Here is a 24,233-nt window from a genome sequence, read left to right as displayed (position 1 = left end):
GCCTCTCGCCTGAAGACAGCTGGGATAGGCTCCAGCACCCCTCGCGACCCACGTGAGGATAAGCGGTAGAAAATGAATGAATGAATGAATGAATCGAGTGGTTCTCGAGTGGGTTTGGATTTGGGTGTTAAGTTGCTGTGTGATGACTCTAATGTTATTTGGTTCATTTTGAAGATGCATAACAAGTTTGGGGCTGCACGGCGGTTAGCATGCAGGCCTCACAGCTAGGAGACCCGTGTTCAATTCCACCCTCAGCCATCTCTGTGTGGAGTTTCCGGGTACTCCTGTTTCCGCCCACATTCCAATTGGCCAGCCAATCACAGGGCACATATAGACAAACAACCATTCACACTCACATTCATACCTATGGACAATTTGGAGTCGCTAATTAACCTAGCATGTTTTTGGAATGTGGGAGGAAACCAGAGTACCCGGAGAAAACCCACGCATGCACGGGGAGAACATGCAAACTCCACACAGAGATGCCCGTGGGTGGGGAAAGACAAAATAAGAAGCCAAAAAGTTACCACTTCCACACAAAATAGGAGGAGAACTCATTCATTCATTTATCCATTTTCTACCGCTTATCCTCACAAGGTTCGCGGGGGGTGCTGGAGCCTATCCCAGCTGTCTTTGGGCGAGAGGCGGGGTACACCCTGGACTGGTGGCCAGCCAATCACAGGGCACATATAGACAAACAACCATTCACACTCATATTCATACCTATGGACAATTTGGAGTCGCTAATTAACCTAGCATGTTTTTTGGAATGTGGGAGGAAACCGGAGTACCCGGAGAAAACCCACGCATGCACATATCCGAGGGTGGAATTGAACCCTGGTCTCCTAGCTGTGAGGTCTGCGCGCTAACCACTCGTCCACCTTGCCGCCATTATTATTATTATTATTATTATTATGTGGTTCTTTACATATATATGTGTGTAGGCCCAGTATGAGAACCCACCCCACATCTACGCCTTGACTGACAACACGTACCGAAACATGTTGATTGATGGAGAAAATCAATGTGTTATTATCAGGTGACCACATTTATTACATCACACAGTCTTTCTATTTTCGGTCTTTTACCTTTTTCGTGTACTTTTCGTAGCGGTGAGAGCGGTGCAGGAAAGACCGTGGCTGCCAAATACATCATGGGCTACATATCCAAAGTATCTGGAGGAGGAGCTAAAGTTCAAGTAAATTACTGCGTCAAGTGTGTTTGTGAAGTATTGACATTGTAACTTTCACCTTGTTGTTGTCTTCCAGCACGTAAAAGACATCATCCTTCAGTCCAACCCTCTCCTAGAAGCCTTTGGGAATGCTAAAACCGTCCGCAACAACAATTCTAGTCGCTTTGTGAGTACTACTACTACTGTTTTATGATGTGTAAAATACTAACGTATTTGTATTAAGATTATAACATATCATAACATTGCAAATTTTAGTACTCAACATGCAATTTGACTCTTGAATATGCTTGTATGCTCTCCACCAAAGGAGCCCAGAGGGAGGCTGACGTCATTGCAGTGTCCCCAGAAGCCATAAGTTCTAAAATGCTTTGCTGGGACTAAATCGGTGCTTCTCAAATAGCGGGGCAGACCTGCCAACATTGCAAATTTTAGTACTCAATATGCAATTTGACTCTTGAATATGCTTGTATGCTCTCCACCAGAGGAGCTCAGAGGGAGGCTGACGTCATTGCAGCATCCTCGGCAGCCATAACCGCTAAAATGCTTTGCTGGGAGTAAATCATTCATTCATTCATTTTCTACCGCTTTTTCCTCACGAGGGTCGCGGGGGGTGCTGGAGCCTATCCCAGCTGTCTTTGGGCGAGAGGCGGGGTACACCCTGGACTGGTGGCCAGCCAATCACAGGGCACATATAGACAAACAACCATTCACACTCACATTCATACCGATGGACAATTTGGAGTCGCTAATTAACCTAGCATGGTTTTTTTTGGAATGTGGGAGGAAACCGGAGTACCCGGAGAAAACCCACGCATGCACGGGGAGAACATGCAAACTCCACACAGAGATGGCCGAGGATGGAATTGAACTCAGGTCTCCTAGCTGTGAGGCCTGTATGCTAACCACCCGGCCGCCTTGAAGCCCTGGTTCAGTATATTTTTCATCAAAATAGTAGTCATGCCAAAATGTTGTGTTGCTGCTGGATGTTCACAGTATCCGAGTGATACTGTCGTGGGGGATGCTGGAGCCTATCCCAGCTGTCTTCAAACAAGAGACTCGGGGTACACCCTGGACTGGTGGCCAGCCAATCACAGGGCACATATAGACAAACAACCATTCACACTCACATTCATACCTATGGACAATTTGGAGTCGCTAATTAACCTAGCATGTTTTTTTTTGGAATGTGGGAGGAAACCCGGAGTACCCGGAGAAAACCCACGCATGCACGGGGAGAACATGCAAACTCCACACAGAGATGGCCGAGGGTGGGGAAAGACAAAATAAGAAGCCAAAAAGTTACCACTTCCACACAAAATAGGAGGAGAACTCATTCATTCATTTTCTACTGCTTATCCTCACGAGGGTCGCGGGGGTGCTGGAGCCTATTCCAGCTGTCTTGGGGCGAGAGGCGGGGTACACCCTGGACTGGTGGCCAGCCAATCACAGGGCACATATAGACAAACAACCATTCACACTCACATTCATACCTATGGACAATTTGGAGTCGCTAATTAACCTAGCATGTTTTTGGAATGTGGGAGGAAACCCGGAGTACCCGGAGAAAACCCACGCATGCACGGGGAGAACATGCAAACTCCACACAGAGATATCCGAGGGTGGAATTGATCCTGGTCTCCTAGCTGTGAGGTCTGCACGCTAACCACTAGACCACCGTGCTGCCTGAGGGTAAACATGTCAACGTGGGCAGTTTCAGTTTTAGTAGGCTAAATCAGCATTCTTAATCTTTGGAGTGGAAACTTATGACTAAAAGGTGGAGTCCTCATACTCTATTAGTCATACGACCATAAAAACGTTAAACGCTAAAGGCAATACTTTCACCTAACATGACGTCCCATTGTTTCCTGTTGCTGCACAGCAACTCTTGAGCCACATAGAGCACGTTTTTTTGTGTTTATAGCACCCTATTTATTGTAAACTACTGACTAACTACTTCAACTATGTCATTCATCTACCAGGGCAAATACTTTGAGATTCAATTCAGCAGAGGCGGGGAGCCCGACGGGGGCAAAATCTCCAACTTTCTGCTGGAGAAGTCGAGGGTGGTGAGCCAGAATGACAACGAAAGAAACTTCCACATTTACTATCAGGTTGGCCGAAGGACAAGCATGATGAATAATTTTGATGAATAATTTTCCTCCTGTCATACTTCATACTTCATACTCATGCTTCTTCAACATGGTTCATTTCCTCCCAAACCACTGCATTTCCGTCTTCCAGCTGATAGAGGGCACTAGTGCTCAGCAGAAAGAGGGCCTCGGCGTCATGACCCCGGACTACTACTTCTACCTCAACCAGTCTGGAACCTACAAAGTGGACGGAACCAATGACAGCAAAGATTTCCATGAAACTATGGTACACAACATTTTTTTTTTTTTGCATATTTTGCATTTTATTTTGTTTTCAACACGTGTTTGCTTCCTTTTTTTCCCCTCATTACATCAATATAAGCGCTCATATTTTTTCTTTAATATTTCAACTCTGTGCTACTAAATAATGATTAATAATAATTATTATTTTTCCTCATAATATTATGAGTTTATTCTAGGAAAATTGCATTTTTTTTCTAGTTAAAATACAATTTTTTCCCTCTTTGCTGCTGGTTTATTCAATGTTCCAAATGTATTTTAAAAAAAAATAATTTTATACATTTTTATTTCTAATGACAACTTTATTCCCATAATATTTTGTCTTTTTTTTATTATATTATAACTTTTTCAGCAACTTAATTTTCCAAAACTTTATTTGTTGTTTTGTTTTTGTGTGTTTTTTTTTAATCAACTTTTTGCAACTAAAATTACATTATTTTTTATCACCATATTATGATCTTAGTCTCGAAAACCTTTTCTCATTGGATTATAACTTTTTTCTTTGAATATTTATTATTGTAAAATTTTTCTTTAATATTTCAACTCTGTGCTACTAAATAATGATTAATAATTATTATTATTTTTCCTCATAATATTACGAGTTTATTCTAGGAAAATTGCACTTTTTTCTAGTTAACATACGACTTTTTTTCCCTCTTTCCTGCTGGTTTATTCAATGTTCCAAACCTATTTTTTGTATTAATTTTATACATTTTTATTTCTAATGACGACTTTATTCCCATAATATTTTGTCTTTTTTTTATTATATTATAACTTTTTCCGCAACTTAATTTTCCAAAACTTTATTTGTTGTTTTTTTGTTTTTGTGTGTTTTTTTCAATACATCAATTTTTTATCCATTTATCCATATTATGATCTTAGTCTCATAAAACTTTTTTCATTAGATTACAACTTTTTTCTCAGAATATTTATTATTGTAAAATTACAGCTGAATTTTTTTTCCCATTTATGTCATTTACATTTTTTTTTTTTTTTTACTTTTCTTGTTAAATGATATTTTTAGACTGGAGACTGTTATATTATAACTTTTTCCGCAACTTAATTTTTCAAAACTTTATTTGTTGTTTTTTTGTTTTTGTGTTTTTTTTTTCAATACATCAACTTTTTGCAACCAAAATTACATTATTTTTTATCACCATATTATGATCTTAGTCTCGTAAAACTTTTTCTCATTAAATTACAACTTTTTTCTCTGAATATTTATTATTGTAAAATTACAGCTGATTTTTTTCCATTTATGCCATTTAAAATGTTTTTTTTTATTTTTTACTTTTCTTGTTAAATGATATTTTTAGAATGGACACCCCCTGGATATACTGATATACTATATTTTCCCCCCTTTCCTGCTGGTTTATTCAATGTTCCAAATCAATTTTTTTAAATTAATTTTATACATTTTTATTTCTAATGACGACTTTGTTCCCATAATATTTTGTCATTTTTTATTATATTATAACTTTTTCCTCAACTTAATTTTCCAAAACTGTATTTGTTGTTTTGTTTTTGTGTGGGTTTTTTTCCAATACATCAACTTTTTGCAACCAAAATTATTTTTTATCACCATATTATGATCTTAGTCTCGAAAACCTTTTCTCATTGGATTATAACTTTTTTTTGAATATTTATTATTGTAAAATTACAGCAGATTTTTTTTCCCATTTATGCCATTTAAATTTTTTTTTTTTTTTTTTTTTACTTTTTTTGTTAAATGATATTTTTAGAACGGTCCCCCCCTGGATATACTGTATTTTCCCCCCTTTCCTGCTGGTTTATTCAATGTTCCAAATCTATTTTTTTTTATTAATTTTATACATTTTTATTTCTAATGACGACTTTATTCCCAAAATTATTCCAAAATTATTTTTCCTCACCATATTCTAAACTTTTTTTCATTGGATTACAACTTTTTTCTCTGAATATTTATTATTGTAAAATTACAGCTGATTTTTTTTCCCATTTATGCCATTTAAATTTTTTTTTTTTTTTCACTTTTCTTGTTAAATGATATTTTTAGAACGGACACCCCCTGGATATACTGTATTTTCAATAATGGTCACTACTTTAGGTACACCTGCAAATATATATACCAATATATGCGAGTGTACCTAATGAAGCGGCTGGTGGAGACGTTAATAGATAACAGGTCTCCACAGTGGTACCCGTTCATTATTTGTGCCGTGTGGTCTCCAGGAAGCCATGCAGGTGATCGGGATCCCAGGTGACATACAGGCCCAGGTGCTGCAGATCGTTGCCGGCATCCTCCACCTGGGGAACATCAGCTTCGTAGAAGCAGGGAATTACGGGCAAGTGGAAAGCATGGACTGTGAGTGACAAAACGTGACAAACACACACCGGTTATACACAAACACACACATTCAATCAAGCATGCAGGTACACATGCGTTCCCTGGTGAATAAATTAATTGTCTTTTTTTGCCCCCATGGCATGTGATTAAAATTACAAGCCACCATCACTTGTTTGTTTTCTCACCGCTGAGCCAATATTAGGATTTTAACTCGCATCCACAAATAGAATACATTTGAATGCGTATTCTTCATGGTCCACCAGTGCTCGCCTTCCCAGCCTACCTGCTGGCCATCGACCCCAACCGTCTGCAGGAGAAGCTGACCAGTCGGAAAATGGACTCCAAGTGGGGAGGCAAGTCCGAGTCCATCAACGTGACGTTGAACCAAGAGCAAGCCACCTACACCAGAGACGCCCTGGCTAAAGCCCTCTACGCACGACTCTTTGACTACCTGGTGGAGGTAGTCTGACTTACAAATTTGCATTTTTTTATCTCTTTGTTTTTTTTTTTAATTCTCTCTTTCTCTCCTGTCCAGGCCATTAATAAAGCCATCCAAAAACCGCATGAAGAATTCAGCATCGGCGTACTGGATATATATGGTTTTGAAATATTCCAGGTAAATATCAACTTCAGGTTCCTTTTGTCCTTTATTAGACTTCCTTTATTGTCATTGCACAAAAACACACAAAATATCTTGATTGAATTCGGTTCTCCTAGCTGTGAGGTCTGCGCGCTAACCACTCGACCGCCGTGCAGCCGAGTATATTCATTCATTCATTCATTCATTTTCTACCACTTTTTCCTTCACAAAAGTTGCGGGGGTGCTGGAGCCTATCGCAGCTGTCTTTGGGCGAGAGGCCCAAAATGGCCGAGGGTGGAATTGAACCGTGGTCTCCTAGCTTTGAGGTCTGCGCCCTAACCACTCGACCGCCGTGCCGCCCCTTCATATCATAGTGGTCATCATGGTCATATCATATTATCATATTGTATGTCAAAGAAAAATAAATAAATAAATAAATAAAAATAAACAAAAAAATTAAAAATTGAAAAAACAAATACTTAAATTATATTAGGAAAGCAGGAAGTGAACAAATGTAACCTGTTTTTGGAATGTGGGAGGAAACCGGAGTACCCGGAGAAAACCCACGCATGCACGGGGAGAACATGCAAACTCCACACAGAGATGGCCGAGGGTGGAATTGAACCCTGGTCTCCTAGCTGTGAGGTCTGTGCGCTAACCACTCGACCGCCGTGCAGCCGAGTATATTCATTCATTCATTTTCTACCACTTTTTCCTTCACGAAAGTCGCGGGGGTGCTGGAGCCTATCCCAGCTGTCTTCGGGCGACAGGCGGGGTACACCCTGGACTGGTGGCCAGCCAATCACAGGGCACATATAGACAAACAACCATTCACACTCACATTCATACCTATGGACAATTTGGAGTCGCCAATTAACCTAGCATGTTTTTGGAATGTGGGAGGAAACCGGAGTACCCGGAGAAAACCCACGCATGCACGGGGAGAACATGCAAACTCCACACAGAGATGGCCGAGGGTGGAATTGAACCCTGGTCTCCTGTGAGGACTATGACCTATTATTAGTCCTAAATAGCATTTTACATATTCTTTGCCAAAATTAAGCATTAAAATTTTCTAAATGAACTGAATCTCTGACATCACTTCCTGTCCACGCGTACAGTAAGACATTTATTTATTTTTTGTGATCATTTATTGACTATATCGGATAAAATGAGTGTAAATGTGACTATAGGGGTGCTATTTTATGTCTACAGGGCTCTAATATTGATAGAAAGTTTGTAATGGTTACAAAATATGGTTTTTTTTATTAATATTGGATACTACTTGCGGCACTGAGGTCGAGTGGTTAGCGTGCAGACCTCACAGCTAGGAGCCCACGGTTCAATTCCACTCTCGGCCATCTCTGTGTGGAGTTAGCATGTTCTCCCCATGCATGCGTGGGTTTTCTCCGGGTACTCCGGTTTCCTCCCACATTCCAAAAACATGCTAGGTTAATTAGCGACGCCAAATTGTCCATAGGTATGAATGTGAGTGTGAATGGTTGTTTGTCTATATGTGCCCTGTGATTGGCTGGCCACCAGTCCAGGGTGTAGCCCGCCTTTCGCTCAAAAGACAGCTGGGATAGGCTCCAGCACCCCCACGACAGTATCACTCAGATACTGTGAACATCCAGCAGCAACACAACATTTTGGCATGACTACTATTTTGATGAAAAATATACTGAACCAGGGCTGCACAGCGGCCGGGTGGTTAGCACACAGGCTTCACAGCTAGGAGACCCAAGTTCAATTCCATCCTCGGCCATCTCTGTGTGGAGTTTGCATGTTCTCCCCGTGCATGCGTGGGTTTTCCTCGGGTTCTCCGGTTTCCTCCCACATTCCAAAAACATGCTAGGTTAATTAGCGACTCCAAATTGTCCATAGGTATGAATGTGAGTGTGAATGGTTGTTTGTATAAAATATCTAAATAAAAGTATATACATTGTAAAGATGCTTAATGGCCAGCCAGTACAATATAGGTGACTTTACTACGACCAGCTTTTTCCATTTCAAGGGTGATTGACTGACTGGATTTGCATTTCTTTGTTTAGAGAAATGGATTTGAACAGTTCTGTATCAACTTTGTCAATGAGAAACTGCAACAAATCTTCATCGAATTGACTCTGAAGGCTGAGCAGGTATTTATTGATAATCCTGAGTGTGATGCATTGACACTAATGTTCACCTGAAACCTCAAAAATGACACATGAGAGGCTAAAAAACGTTTTTGCATGGCATCTCGGTAATGCTACGACATGCGATTACAGTCCAGTTCCAGTTCTCTTCTTATCCCGCTGCAGGAGGAGTACGTTCAAGAGGGCATCAAGTGGACACCCATTCAATACTTCAACAACAAGATTGTATGCGACCTAATTGAAAATAAATTGGTAAGATTGTTAATAATCTCTTTAACAACAATAGCCATGTTTACATGGACCCAAATATTAAATTTTTAAAATTAAAAAATTAAAAAATTAAAAAATTAAAAAAATAAAAAATTAAAAAATTAAAAAATTAAAAAATTAAAAAATTAAAAAATTAAAAAATTAAAAAATTAAAAAATTAAAAAATTAAAAAAATAATAAAAAAAAATTTAAAAATTTAAACATTTTAAAAATTTTAAAATGTAAAAATGTAAAAATGTAAAAATGTAAAAATTTAAAAATTTAAAAATTTAAAAATTTAAAAATTTAAAAATTTAAAAATTTAAAAATTTTAAAATTTTAAAATTTTTAAATTTTTAAATTTTTAAATTTTAAAATTTTAAAATTTTAAAATTTTAAAATTTAAAAATTTTAAAATTTTTAAATTTTAAAATTTTAAAATTTTAAAATTTTAAAATTTTAAAATTTTAAAATTTTTAATTTTTTAAATTTTAAATGTAAAAATTTAAAAATTTTAAATGTAAAAATTTAAAAATTTTAAATTAAAAAATTAAAAAATTAAAAAATTTAAAAATTTAAAAATTTAAAAATTTAAAAATTTAAAAATTTAAAAATTTAAAAATTTAAAAATTTAAAAATTTAAAAATTTAAAAATTTTACAATTTAAAAATTTCACAATTTCACAATTTCACAATTTAAAAATTTAAAAATTTAAATTTTTTAAATTAATTAATTTTTTATTTTATTTTCGTCACGTACTGAAGTACGAGGTGATATGAGCATCCAATGCCATAATGGGTACCATAGTAAGTGTCAATATAGTGATATATATAGCACATCATGACTGGTTCAAGACTCTTCATCCTTGTATTTAGCAAACATCAACTGCTTGTATTGTTTCTTGAATTGGCTCATCGTTGTGCATTGTTTGATTTCCTTACTCAATCCATTCCATAGTTTGATTCCACATACTGAAATGCTATGGCTAGCATAACGTAGTCCTAGCATAGAAGTGTTTCCCCACAACAACACGCGGCCACTTTTCCCCCCGATAAAATCCGCTCACTATGTTCTTGCTAATATATTGTATTCCTTCCTGCTGTATTCAGAATCCTCCAGGTGTGATGAGTGTTCTGGATGATGTGTGTGCCACCATGCATGCCAAAGGCGAGGGTGCAGATGGTACTCTGCTGCAGAAACTGCAGGCCGCCGTAGGAACGCACGAGCATTTCAACAGCTGGAACTCAGGCTTTGTTATACATCACTACGCTGGAAAGGTACTTCTTGTCACATGACACAGTTTGGTAGATGGAGAAAAACTATTTCTGTCTCAGAAGATGCTTTCACTTGTGTACAGTTATGTCATTAGTCAGTCAAATGTCATTCATTCATTCATTTATTTTCTATGCCGCTTATTCTCACGAGGGTCGTGGGGGTGCTGGAGCCTATCCCAGCTGTCTTCGGGCAAGAGGCGGGGTACACCCTGGACTGGTGGCCAGCCAATCACAGGGCACATATAGACAAACAACCATTCACACTCACATTCATACCTATGGACAATTTGGAGTCGCTAATTAACCTAGCATGTTTTTGGAATGTGGGAGGAAACCGGAGTACCCGGAGAAAACTCACGCATGCACAGGGAGAACATGCAAACTCCACACAGAGTTGCCCAAGGGTTGGGGAAAGACAAAATAAGAAGCCAAAAAGTTACCACTTCCACACAAAATAGGAGGAGATCTCATTCATTCATCCATTTTCGACCGCTTATCCTCACGAGGGTCGCGGGGGGTGCTGGAGCCTATCCCAGCTGTCTTCGGACGAGAGGCGGGGTACACCCTGGACTGGTGGCCAGCCAATCACAGGACACATATACGTAGACAAACAACCATTCACACTCACATTCATACCTATGGACAATTTGGAGTCGCTAATTAACCTAGCATGTTTTTGGAATGTGGGAGGAAACCGGAGTACCCGGAGAAAACCCACAACGTCGAGGGTGGAATTGTACTCGTTTCTCCTCGCTGTGAGGCCTACGTGCTAACTAGTAGTCCGCCGTGCAGCCGCAATGCTAACATATGTTAACATGTTATCATGGTAGCAATGCTAATATATTAACATCTAGCATGATATTGGTGTTTATAGTATGTGTCTATCAATGAAAATAACAAAAAAATGCTAGTATACTAGTAACATTAGCATGCTAATTCCTATATTATAATAGCACAATTTACCAGGAAGGCCAAATGTCCCAAAGAGGTGGTACGACAATTTTTTCCAACTCCACACAGAGATGGGTGGATTGAACTCGAGTCTCCTCGCTGTGAGGCCTGCGCGGTAACCACTCAAGCACCGTGCAGCCCTAGAGATAAAGTCATATTGTAAATTAGAAAAATCATCCATACTACCCAAAGTTTGTGATTCCTGTCTCCGCAATACAGTACCAACTTATCAAAATGTCACTTGTAATACTGTTCCTCATCTGTCAAACAAACCCAGCCATCATCATCACTTGCAACTGCATCAAACACCATTATATACCAGTATTATTACATACAGGTATGAATTATCAATTATCGTGTGTGTGTGTGTGTGTAGGGGGGGTATTCCGGGTAATCAGGGTACTCTGGGTACTCCAGGTACTCCAGGTACTCCAGGTATTTCCTCCCACATTCCAAAAACATGCTAGGTTAATTGGCGGAGAAAACCCAAGCATGCACGGGGAGAACATGCAAACTCCACACAGAGACAGCCGAGAGTGGAATTGAACTCGGGTCTCCTAGCTGTGAGGTCTGCGCGCTAACCACTAGACCTACATTGTATGGCCTTCACGTCTTCATTCCCAAACTTTTGTCCCTATAATGTGTGAGGGTATATTGCCAAAATATGCAGAAGTAATTTGAGTCCATGTCCATGATTTTTGACTGAATGATTCCCTTAAAGTCAAGGTCAGTTTCCACCAAAAACTCCACAAAGTTTGGATACAATCTGTTTAGAATTACCAAATAATTAAGGCTTTTGGTGTGTGACGGGTTTGATCTTGATGTGGTCTGGACCTTGAAGCTTTGACAAGGTAAACAGTTTTACTGTAAAACGCTATACAGTAATCCCTTCCAGACCCGACTGTGATAACCGACTTTCCACAAAGTAGAATTCCTTGTTTATAACTGGAACATTTATAAGTTGACGACCTTCTAAATACATTTTTTTTAACATTAATAGAGCCCTCAACACATGAACACTTTAGTGTACCTGAAATAAAAGTGAACAGGAATTGACGTCCGAGTTTCGGAGTTCAGCTTTGTGTACATAAAGGCCGCAAAATTATTATTATTGATTATTGTGCCCCCCGTTATGTTGGCCCCGGCAACACTACTGACACCTAGTGACCAGTAGAGAAAGCTACAGTTCATCCATGTCTCAGAATGCGTCTCTTGAATGCCTTATATTTGTATTTTAGTTTGTTTAGACATTTTGTATGCTTAATTTAGGCTAAACATACATAATATTTCCCCAGATGTGAATATTTTCTATCTAATAATAGGCCGTATTCAACCATGTAACAATTTTAATTTAATTAATTTAATTAATTTAATTAATTTAATTAATTTAATTAATTTAATTAATTTAATTATTTTTTTAAATTTAATAAATTTTTTAAAAAAATAATTTTTAAATTTTAAATTTTTTTTAAATTTTTTAAATTTTTAAATTTTTTTAAATTTTTTAAATGTTTTAATTTTTTTTAATTTTTTTTTTAATTTTTTTAATTTTTTTTAATTTTTTTTAATTTTTAATTTTTTTTTAATTTTTTTAAATTTTAATTTTTTTAATTTTAATTACCATTAATCCCAGTGTCTAAGCTGCACTTACTAAATGTAAAGGAAAAAAATGTGTATATATATAAGCCACACCGGATTATAAAATGACATAAAATAGCATATTGTGGCACAAATCCGTGACAAAGATTTGACAGGAGCCAATCATGAGCTATGAAAACAACCCATTGAAAATTGCAGGAGGTCATTAGACAGTATAATACTCTGATTTTGTCATTTTACAAAAAAAACGCTAAACTCATCACACAGCAACTTAACACTCAAAGGTCGCTGGGAAATATATAGCACAAGTACCAATACGAGTATAAAAGCATTTCATTGGAGGACAAGTGGTACTATGGATGGATGGATGGCATCGCAATGCTGCCTCTGTCCCCCAGGGAAGCCCAGAGGGAGGCTGACGTCATTGCAGCACCCCGGCAGGTACTAATGAATGCTTTGCTTGAATTAGATGCATTATGAGAAAACATTAAAATGTATGTTTTTAATTTTAAACTTGTAGTAGTACTTGTGTTGTATATTGCTAGCTACCGTTTGATCACTGTAATTCCATTGATCCTGTAGTATTAGCATTAAGGCTCTGTTGTCATCTCAGGTGTCGTATGATATCAACGGCTTCTGTGAGAGAAACCGTGACGTTCTTTTCCCTGACCTTATCGAGTTGATGCAAAGCAGTGAACAGTAGGTCTTCACCGGCAATATACGATATATAATAATATAACACGCTCACTGCAGCTACGTTTACTTGAATATTGAATATATATTACTGAATATTGCCGCCACAGTGACTTCATTCGCAGCTTGTTCCCCGAAAACCTCAACACGGACAAGAAAAGCAGGCCAACTACCGCCGGCTCCAAGATCAAGGTAAAAAAATGGAATAACCTATTTTGCATTCTTTTAAACAACAAAGACAAAAGTAATGGTAATGGTAATGGTAATGGTTTTATTTCATTTGAACATGCATCAGATTACAATTGAATGCATCACATAATCAGTTCCCAGTTCCACATGTCCAAAAGGAGTAGGAAGAAGCAAAGCTTATTAAATCCTACCCCTCCATCTGGTACTTTTATAATCAGTAACAGTTACATTTGTTCACTTCCTGCTTTCTTAATTTAATTTAATTAAATAATAGTGGTATTGATATATATAGCACATCATGACTGGTTCAAGACTCTTCATCCTTGTATCAAGCAGTTGATGTTTGCTAAATACAAGGATTAATTAAATTAAATTAAATTAAATTAAATTAAATTAAATTAAATTAAATTAAATTAAATTAAATTAAATTAAATTAAATTTAATTTAATTTAATTTAATTTAATTTAATTTAATTTAATTTAATTTAATTTAATTTAATTTAATTTAATTTAATTTAATTTAATAACCCCTCCATCTAGTACTTTTACAATCAGTAACTGTCACATTTGTTCACTTCCTGCTTTCCTGGTTTAATTTAATTTAATTTAATTTAATTTAATTTAATTTAATTTAATTTAATTTAATTTAATTTAATTTAATTTAATTTAATTTAATTTAATTTAATTTAATTTAATTTAATTTTTGTCCTGTACCGAAGTACGAGGTGATATGACCATCCAATGATATAATGTATCAAGCGGTTGATGTTTGCTAAATCCAAGGATGAAGAGTCTTGAACCAGTTGGTCCAGACTTTTACTTTGCACACAGAGACAAGCGAACGACCTGGTGAACACGCTAATGAGGTGTACCCCCCACTATATCCGCTGTATCAAACCCAACGAGACTAAAAGGCCCAAAGACTGGGAGGAGAGCAGGTTAGTGTCAAAACCTGGACTCACACACACAAACATAACCCATTTTTTGTTCATCTTTTGCTGTGTTTTTTTTTTCAGAGTTAAGCATCAAGTGGAATACCTGGGACTTCGAGAAAACATCCGTGTACGAAGAGCTGGTTTTGCGTACCGCAGGGTCTTCACTAAATTCCTGCAAAGGTCTGAACAAAAGAAACCCACCGAGTAGTATAGTTTGATTATTTTCAGTTTTTGCAACTGATCCATACCTTACCAGGTATGCCATTCTGACTGATCAAACATGGCCTCATTGGAGGGGTCCGGAGCAGCAGGGGGTCCTTCACCTCCTCCGTTCTGTTAATATGGATATGGACCAATACCAGATGGGCCGCACCAAAATCTTTGTTAAAAACCCAGAATCGGTAATAAACACGACTTCAGACTATAGACTTATATAGATGTCTGTGTGTAAGAACCTGAATGTGTTCTTCCTAGCTGTTCCTTCTTGAGGAAATGAGGGAGAGGAAGTTTGACACTTTCGCCAGGACCATTCAGAAGGCGTGGAGAAGATACAGTGCCAGGAAGAAGTATGAACAGATGAGAGAAGAGGGTGGGTTTCAAACCATGCGGCAATGACGCATTGACTGTCACATTGGTCTTGGTAATGGTAATGGTAATGGTAATGGTAATGGTAATGGTAATGGTAATGGTAATGGTAATGGTAATGCTAATGCTAATGCTAATGCTAATGCTAATGCTAATGATAATGATAATGATAATGATAATGATAATTAAAATGATAATGGTAATGGTTTTATTTCATTTGAACATGCATCAGATTACAATTGAATGCATCACATAATCAGTTCCCAGTTCCACATGTCCAAAAGGAGTAGGAAGAAGCAAAGCTTATTAAATCCTACCCCTCCATCTGGTACTTTTACAATCAGTAACTGTTACATTTGTTCACTTCCTGCTTTCTAAATTAAATTAAATTAAATTAAATTAAATTAAATTAAATTAAATTAAATTAAATTAAATTAAATTAAATTAAATTAAATTAAATTAAATTAAATTAAATTAAATTAAATTAAATTAAATTAAATTAAATTAAATTAAATTAAATTAAATTAAATTTAATTTAATTGTTTAATTAAACAATTTAATTAAACAATTAAACAATTAAACAATTTAAACAATTTAATTTAATTGTTTAATTAAACAATTTAATTTAATTTAATTTAATTTAATTTAATTTAATTTAATTTAATTTAATTTAATTTAATTTAATTTAATTTAATTTAATTTAATTGTTTAATTAAACAATTTAATTTAATTTAATTTAATTTAATTTAATTTAATTTAATTTAATTTAATTTAATTTAATTTAATTTAATTTAATTTAATTTAATTTAATTTAATTTAATTTAATTTAATTTAATTTAATTTAATTTAATTTAATTTAATTTAATTTAATTTAATTAAATTGTTTAATTAAACAATTAAATTTAATTTAATTTAATTTAATTTAATTTAATTTAATTTAATTTAATTTAATTTAATTTAATTTAATTTAATTTAATTTAATTTTTATTTTTATTTTTATTTTATTTTTTTATTTTTATTTTTATTTTTATTTTTATTTTTATTTTTATTTTTATTTTTATTTTTAATTTTTATTTTTATTTTTATTTTTATTTTTATTTTTATTTAATTGTTTAAATTAACAATTAATAATAATTAATAATTTAATTTAATTTAATTTAATTTAATTTAATTTAATTTAATTTAATTTAATTTAATTTAATTTAATTTAATTTAATTTAATTTAATTTAATTTAATTTAATTTAATTTAATTTAATTGTTTAAATTAACAGTTGTAATTTAATTTAATGTCATTTTATTTTATTTTATTGTTTAAATTAACAATTTTAATTTAATTTAATTTAATTTAATTTAATTTAATTTAATTTAATTTAATTTAATTTAATTTAATTTAATTTAATTTAATTTAATTTAATTTAATTTAATTTAATTTAATTTAATTTAATTTAATTTAATTTAATTTAATTTAATTTAATTTTTTGTCCTGTACCAAAGTACAAGGTGATATGACCATCCAATGACATAATGGGTACCATAGTAAGTGTCAGTAGTGATATAGTAGTAGTAGTAGTAGTAGTAGTAGTAGTGATATATATAGCACATCATGACTGGTTCAAGACTCTTCATCCTTGTATTTAGCAAACATCAACTGCTTGTATTGTTTCTTGAATTGGCTCATCGTTGTGCATTGTTTGATTTCCTTATTCAATCCATTCCATAGTTTGATTCCACATACTGAAATGCTATGGCTAGCATAATGTAGTCCTAGCATAGAAGTGTTTCAAATAATTTTTAGCTAATTGGTTATTTTTAGCCTTATTTAGCATTATTTTAGCTGTTTGAAGATTAACTATATCAGCAAGTTGAAGTATTTGTGATTTTAGAAATAAGGAGTTAGTATGTTCTCTGTAGGCGGCATTATGAATTATCCTTACTGACCTTTTTTTGCAGTACATTTATCGAGTGAAGATTGCTTTTATAGAACCTGACCCTGTCCCCGAAGGCCCTAGTTCATCATTATGTCTTGTCCATTCTGACCCCAACAGCTTCGGACATCCTATACAACTCCAAACAGAGGAGGAAAAACAGCATCAACAGGAACTTTGTCGGAGACTACCTGGGTCTAGAACAGAGACCTGAGCTGAGGCAGTTCCTAGCCAAGAGGGAGCGTGTTGACTTTGCGGACTCGGTCAACAAGTTTGATCGAAGGTTCAAGGTGAAACTTTGGATGAACATACCAAATATTGAACTTCGGGTGCGCTCACACATTTTTGTTCTAGAGTCCAATTGCTCTGCTAGCATGGTTCGTTTTGGTCAAGGCTGGACTTGACCACCAAGTATCTGTTTTACATTTTTGGTCCACTCGTCACTCGAATTGAATATCTTCTTCTTTTTTCTCTTTTGGCAAATCAATCTCCTCCATCCATCCCTGTCTTCCGCATCTGTCTACCCTCATGTCCTCCTTCACTACATCCATAAACCTCCTCTTTGGTCTTCTTCTACGTATAATATATTTTAATATATTCACTAGGTCTCCTCTGGACTTGTCCCAACCATCTCAGTCTGGCCTCTGTGACTTTGTCTCCAATGCCTCTAACTTGTAATGTGCCTCTGATGGATTAATTCCTGATCCTATCCATCCTGGTCACTCCCAATTTGAACCTCAGCATCCTCATCTCTGCTATCTCCAGTTCTGCTTCCTGTATTTTTCCTCAGGGGCACTGTCTCTAGACCAGGGGTCTCAAACTCAATTTACTTGGGGGCCACTGGAGCTAGGGTCTGGGCGAGACTGGGCCGCCTCAGGTTTTCAAAAAAAAAAACGCATTTATGAAAAACAGAAAAATTAATAACCTTTGCTTTGGTTCCAATTTTCTACAAGAAAAGCTCTGATAAAACATTCCACTGTTCTCAAATATCTTAATTTTTATTTTTCTACACAAAATAAGAGGAAAACTAAATAAACAAATCAAGAATAAAGAAAATCAGTCAATCTGTAAAAAATAAATAAATATAATAATAATAATAATAATAATAAAACTGCAAATAATAAAAACTTAAGAAACCACATATAGTTGGTGGGTAGACAAATTATTTTTTTCAGATTAAAATGAACAAAGCATTATTAGAGCCCTGTAGACATGACAAAACACGACTATAGTCACATTTATACTTTTTTTTATTTACAACATATTGCGCAACCGCAGGGTCTTGAGACACATGCTAACTCGCAAACTAGAGAGCTAGGGACCTAAACGGTAGCCTTCAAGTTATTTCCTTTCAACTTAAATAGCCAAAAACTTACCACTTCCACACGGATAGGGAGGATAACTATTAACAGTTATTTAACCTTTAACATGAACATTAATCAAACGTAATAATTTTTTCTGGGTACATGATACCATACAGCATCCATATCAAACTTGCGCGGGCCGCACTAACATTAAACTTTCATATCAAGGCGGGGGGCCTCAAACTAGTGTCCTGTGGGCCGCGAGTTTGAGACCCCTGCTCTAGACCAAACAACATGGATGGTCTCACCACAGTTTTGTATACTTTTTGTATAGTACTTCGAAATTCAGTACTATTCTCTGATCTTGAGTTGGGAGTATAGGACTTGTGTGAACGCACCCCATCTTGAAACACTTACTGTTTGAACTTCACCCAGTTACTACACTTCCCAGCTTCTTCTCCTTTCTGGCATTGCTCATTTTTCTCACTTCCTCTTTTCCTCACAAAATAGTCCATCAAGAGAGATTTGATCCTGACCCCCAAGGGCATCTATCTGATTGGTCGAGAGAAAGTCAAGAAAGGTCCGGAGAAAGGGCAAATAAAGGAGGTGCTAAAGCGAAAACTGGAGTTTGGGAGCATCGGTGGCATCTCGCTCAGGTGAATTGTTTTGCATCCCAGTCATATATATATATATATATATATATATATATATATATATATATATATATATATATATATATATATATATATATATATATATATATATATATATATATATATATATATATGTGTGTGTGTGTGTGTGTGTGTATATGTATATATGTGTGTGTGTGTGTGTGTGTATATGTATATATGTGTATGTGTGTGTATAGTATATGTATATATGTGTGTATGTGTGTGTATATATGTGTGTATATGTATATATATGTGTATATGTATATATATATATATGTGTGTGTGTATATGTATATATATGTGTGTATATGTGTATATATATGTGTGTGTGTGTATATATGTATATATATGTGTGCATATGTATATGTGTATATATGTGTGTATATGTATATGTGTATATATGTGTATATATATGTATATGTATATATATGTATATATGTATGTATATGTGTATATATGCATATATGTATGTATATGTATGTAAATATATATATATACGTATGTATATATGTATGTATGTATGTGTATATATATATATGTGTGTATATGTATATGTATATATGTATGTATGTGTATATATATGTGTGTATATGTATATGTATATATGTATGTATGTGTATATATGTATGTATATATACAGTGAAGAAAATAAGTATTTGAACACCCTGCTATTTTGCTATTTCTCCCACTTAGAAATCATGGAGGGGTCTGAAATTTTCATCGTAGGTGCATGTCCACTGTGAGAGAGATAAACTAAAAAGAAAAATCCAGAAATCACAATGCATGATTTTTTAACAATTTATTTGTGTGATACAGCTGCAAATAAGTATTTGAACACCTGAGAAAATGAATGTTAATATTTGGTACAGTAGCCTTTGTTTGCTATTACAGAGGTCAAACGTTTCCTGTAGTTTTTCACCAGGTTTGCACACACTGCAGGAGGGATCTTGGCCCACTCCTCCACACAGATCTTCTCTAGATCAGTCAGGTTTCTGGGCTGTCGCTGAGAAACACGGAGTTTGAGCTCCCTCCAAAGATTTTCGATTGGGTTCAGGTCTGGAGACTGGCTGGGCCATGCTAGAACCTTGATATGCTTCTTACGGAGCCACTCCTTGGTTTTCCTGGCTGTGTGCTTCGGGTCGTTGTCGTGTTGGAAGACCCAGCCACGACCCATCTTCAATGCTCTGACAGAGGGAAGGAGGTTGTTCCCCAAAATCTCACAATACACGGCCCCAGTCATCCTCTCTTTAATGCAGTGCACTCGTCCTGTCCCATGTGCAGAAAAACACCCCCAAAGCATGATGCTACCACCCCCATGCTTCACAGTAGGGATGGTGTTCTTCGGATTGTACTCTTCATTCTTCTTCCTCCAAACACGCTTATTGGAATTATGACCAAAAAGTTCTATTTTGGTCTCATCTGACCATAAAACTTTCTCCCATGACTCCTCTGTATCATCCAAATGGTCATATGCAAACTTAAGACGGGCCTTGACATGTGCTGGTTTAAGCAGGGGAACCTTTCGTGCCATGCATGATTTCACATCATGACGTCTTAGTGTATTACCTACAGTAACCTTGGAAACGGTGGTCCCAGCTCTTTTCAGGTCATTGACCAAGTCCTGTCGTGTAGTTCTGGGCTGATTCCTCACCTTTCTTAGAATCATTGAGACCCCACGAGGTGATATCTTGCATGGGGCTCCACTCCGATTGAGATTGACCGTCATGTTTAGCTTCTTCCATTTTCTAATGATAGCTCCAACAGTGGACCTTTTTTCACCAAGCTGCTTGGTAATTGCTCCGTAGCCCTTTCCAGCCTTGTGGAGGTGTACAATTTTGTCTCTGGTGTCTTTGGACAGCTCTTTGGTCTTCGCCATGTTACAAGTTAAAGTCTTACTGATTGTATGGGGTGGACAGGTGTCTTTATGCAGCTAACGACCTCAAACAGGTGCATCTGATTCAGGATGATACATGGAGTGCAGGTGGACTTCTAATGGGCAGACTAACAGGTCTTTCAGGGTCAGAATTCTAGATGATACACAGGTGTTCAAATACTTATTTGCAGCTGTATCACACAAATAAATTGTTAAAAAATCATGCATTGTGATTTCTGGATTTTTCTTTTTAGTTTATCTCTCTCACAGTGGACATGCACCTACGATGAAAATTTCAGACCCCTCCATGATTTCTAAGTGGGAGAAATAGCAAAATAGCAGGGTGTTCAAATACTTATTTTCTTCACTGTATGTGTATATGTATATATATGTATATGTGTATATATGTACGTATATGTATATATTTATGTGTATATATGTATATATGTATGTATATGTGTGTATATGTGTATATGTATGTATATATGTATGTATATATATGTATGTATATATATGTATATATGTATGTATATGTATGTATGTATATATGTATGTATGTATATATGTATGTGTATATATATGTATGGATATATGTATATATATGTATGTATGTGTATATATATATATACATATACATATATATATATATAGGTGAGTGTGAATGGTTGTCTATATGTCTATATGTACCCTGTGATTGGCTGGCCACCAGTCCAGGGTGTACCCCGCCTCTCGCCCGAAGACAGCTGGGATAGGCTCCAGCACCCCCGCGACCCTCGTGAGGAAAAAGCGGTAGAAAATGAATGAATATATATATAGTATATATACATACATGTGTGTGTATATGTGTTTGGCTTGCGTTTGGTAGGCCTCGTTTGGCTTAAGGTGGAAAATGTACACCACAATTTTGCCTCAGTTTGCATACGTTATCCAGTTAGCGTCCACTATGACATGCGTCTTGTCGGATTCTTAGTCCCACTGTGGTCTTCATACATTTTTATCACAAAGCATCCTTGTTAGCAGCCGATTACCTTGCTAATATAGTCGCTCACTCTCACTCCATTATGTTTTTTTAAACATTAATGATTAAATTATTGTTGTTTTGTGTTTGACTAAGGCCAAGTATGGGTCAGCAAATATGCATATTGAAGCAAATTGTACATATTTGTTAGTCAAATAAAAGCACAGTGTGTTTCTTCAGTACGAGACAGGATGATTTTTTTATCCTGCATGAGACGCAGTACGACAGTCTGCTGGAGTCCAACTTCAAGACGGAGTTCCTCAGCTTGTTGTCCAAACGCTACGAGGACCTGACCAGGAGGAAACTGCCAATATCTTTCACCGACAGGTGGGAAAAAAAACACACAGGAAGTAGTTTTTTTATGTATACTACATGCACGTAAACACTCACTCATCCTTCCCACCCAGACTGGAGTTCAGAGTGAAGAAAGAAGGTTGGGGCGGAGGGGGCTCCAGGGTGGTGGTGTTCCAGAATGGAATGGGGGACCAGGCCCAGCTCAAGCCTGCAGGGAAGACGCTCACCATCACAATAGGGAATGGGCTACCCATGTCTTCCAGTAAGTCGACATAAATAATGACAAATCTAGTCATTAGTCTGCCCATTCAGCATAAAAATTTAATATTTGTTGATATCGGTATCTGATTTTTTAAAAATATATTTTTCAGATATTGGTATCTGATTTTTTTCTGAAAAAAGATTTTTTTTCAGATATTGGTATCTGATTTTTCTCTGAATTTTTTTTTCAGATATAGGTATCTATTTTTTTCTGAATTTTTTTCCTGATTTTTTTCTGAAAAATCTTTTTTTTCAGATATAGGTATCTGATTTTTTTCAGATACCTATATATTTTTCAGAAAAAATGTATTTTTTCAGAAAAAAATCAGATACCTATATCTGAAAAAAAATTCAGAATAAAATCTGAAAAAAAGTTTTCAGGAAAAAAATCAGATACCTATATCTGAAAAAAATATTTTTTTCAGATATTGGTATCTGATTTTTTTCTGAAATTTTTTTTTCAGATATAGGTATCTAATTTTTTTCTGAATTTTTTTTCTGAATTTTTTTCAGAAAATTCTTTTTTTCAGATATAGGTATCTGATTTTTTTCAGATACCTATACCTATTTTTCTCTGAAAAAATGTATTTTTCAGAAAAAAAATCAGATACCTATATCTGAAAAGAAATTCAGAAAAAAATCTGAAAAAAAGTTTTCAGAAAAAAAATCAGATACCTATATCTGAAAAAATATTTTTTTTCAGAAAAAAATCAGAAAAAAAATTCAGAATAAAAATTAGATACCTATATCTGAAAAAATATATTTTTTTCAGAAAAAATCAGATAACAATATCTGAAAAACATATTTTTTCAGAAAAAAATCAGATACCAATATCTGAAAAATAGATGTAAAAAAAAATCAGATACCGATATCAACAAATATTACATTTTTATGCTGAATGGGCTACCCATGTCTTCCAGTAAGTCGACATAAATAATGACAAATCTAATAAACATTTATATACATTTCAAGTATTTAAACACATTTTTCAGAACCAACTCGGAAGGGTGGTCCACAGTCACGTGGTGGAGGACAAAATCACAAAGCCAGCAGAGGTATATTTTTATTAATGGACGATGCACAATAATGACTGTTTTCAGTCTTACTTTATTATTCTATTTTTTATTTTGACTCTGTATGCTGTGGCGCTATTATTATTATGACTGTCCTGTATGCCACATACATATGTTGCTGCTGGAATCTTAATGTTCCTGATATCAGGATCCGATATCAGCATAAAAATGTAATATTGGTTGATAGCGGTGTGTAATTTTTTTTTCTGAATTTTTTCTGAATTTTTCTTTTCTTCAGATATAGGTATCTGATTTTTTCAGATACCTATATACCTATTTTTTTCTGATTTTTTTTCAGATATAGGTATCGGATTTTTTTCAGATACCTATATACCTATTTTTTCTGATTTTTTTTTTCAGAAAACAAATCTGATACCTATATCTGAAAAAAACATATTTTTCAGAAAAAAATCGAAAAAAAATTCAGAAAAAAAATCAGATATCTATATCTGAAAAAAAATATTTTTTCAGAAAAAAATCAGAAAAAAATTCCGAAAAAAATTCAGATATCTATATTTGAAAAAAAAATTTTTTTTCAGAAAAAAATCAGATACCGATATCAGCATAAAAATGTAATATTTGTTGATATCAGTATCTGATTTTTTTCTGAAAAAAATCTATTTTTCAGATATTGGTATCTACATTTTTCAGAAAAAAATCAGATACCTATATCTGAAAAAAAATATTGTTTTCAGAAAAAAATCAGATACCAA

At 34.9% G+C, this 24,233-nt stretch overlaps 1 protein-coding gene across 1 annotated transcript in view; it reads left to right on the top strand.

Annotated features, from left to right (window-relative positions):
* myo1f (myosin IF) overlaps positions 1-24,233 on the top strand; it is a 35,763-nt gene that overhangs the window by 4,857 nt on the left and 6,673 nt on the right. The window contains exons 4-25 of the mRNA XM_058073840.1: positions 945-1,039; positions 1,111-1,198; positions 1,269-1,358; positions 3,172-3,303; positions 3,434-3,568; positions 5,794-5,926; positions 6,172-6,368; positions 6,444-6,524; positions 8,540-8,626; positions 8,789-8,875; positions 9,982-10,149; positions 13,310-13,395; positions 13,500-13,581; positions 14,409-14,515; positions 14,594-14,692; positions 14,769-14,913; positions 14,987-15,101; positions 17,144-17,313; positions 18,838-18,983; positions 22,073-22,219; positions 22,300-22,448; positions 23,440-23,502. Coding sequence (XP_057929823.1) covers positions 945-1,039; positions 1,111-1,198; positions 1,269-1,358; positions 3,172-3,303; positions 3,434-3,568; positions 5,794-5,926; positions 6,172-6,368; positions 6,444-6,524; positions 8,540-8,626; positions 8,789-8,875; positions 9,982-10,149; positions 13,310-13,395; positions 13,500-13,581; positions 14,409-14,515; positions 14,594-14,692; positions 14,769-14,913; positions 14,987-15,101; positions 17,144-17,313; positions 18,838-18,983; positions 22,073-22,219; positions 22,300-22,448; positions 23,440-23,502 — 2,602 coding nt within the window. The remainder of the gene's footprint in view (positions 1-944; positions 1,040-1,110; positions 1,199-1,268; positions 1,359-3,171; positions 3,304-3,433; positions 3,569-5,793; positions 5,927-6,171; positions 6,369-6,443; positions 6,525-8,539; positions 8,627-8,788; positions 8,876-9,981; positions 10,150-13,309; positions 13,396-13,499; positions 13,582-14,408; positions 14,516-14,593; positions 14,693-14,768; positions 14,914-14,986; positions 15,102-17,143; positions 17,314-18,837; positions 18,984-22,072; positions 22,220-22,299; positions 22,449-23,439; positions 23,503-24,233) is intronic.

Source organism: Doryrhamphus excisus, chromosome 5 (genome assembly GCF_030265055.1).
Source record: "Doryrhamphus excisus isolate RoL2022-K1 chromosome 5, RoL_Dexc_1.0, whole genome shotgun sequence".
Classification (NCBI taxonomy): Eukaryota; Metazoa; Chordata; class Actinopteri; order Syngnathiformes; family Syngnathidae; genus Doryrhamphus; species Doryrhamphus excisus.
Note: the sequence above shows the minus strand (reverse complement) of the source record. Positions and strands in the feature narration are given on the sequence as shown.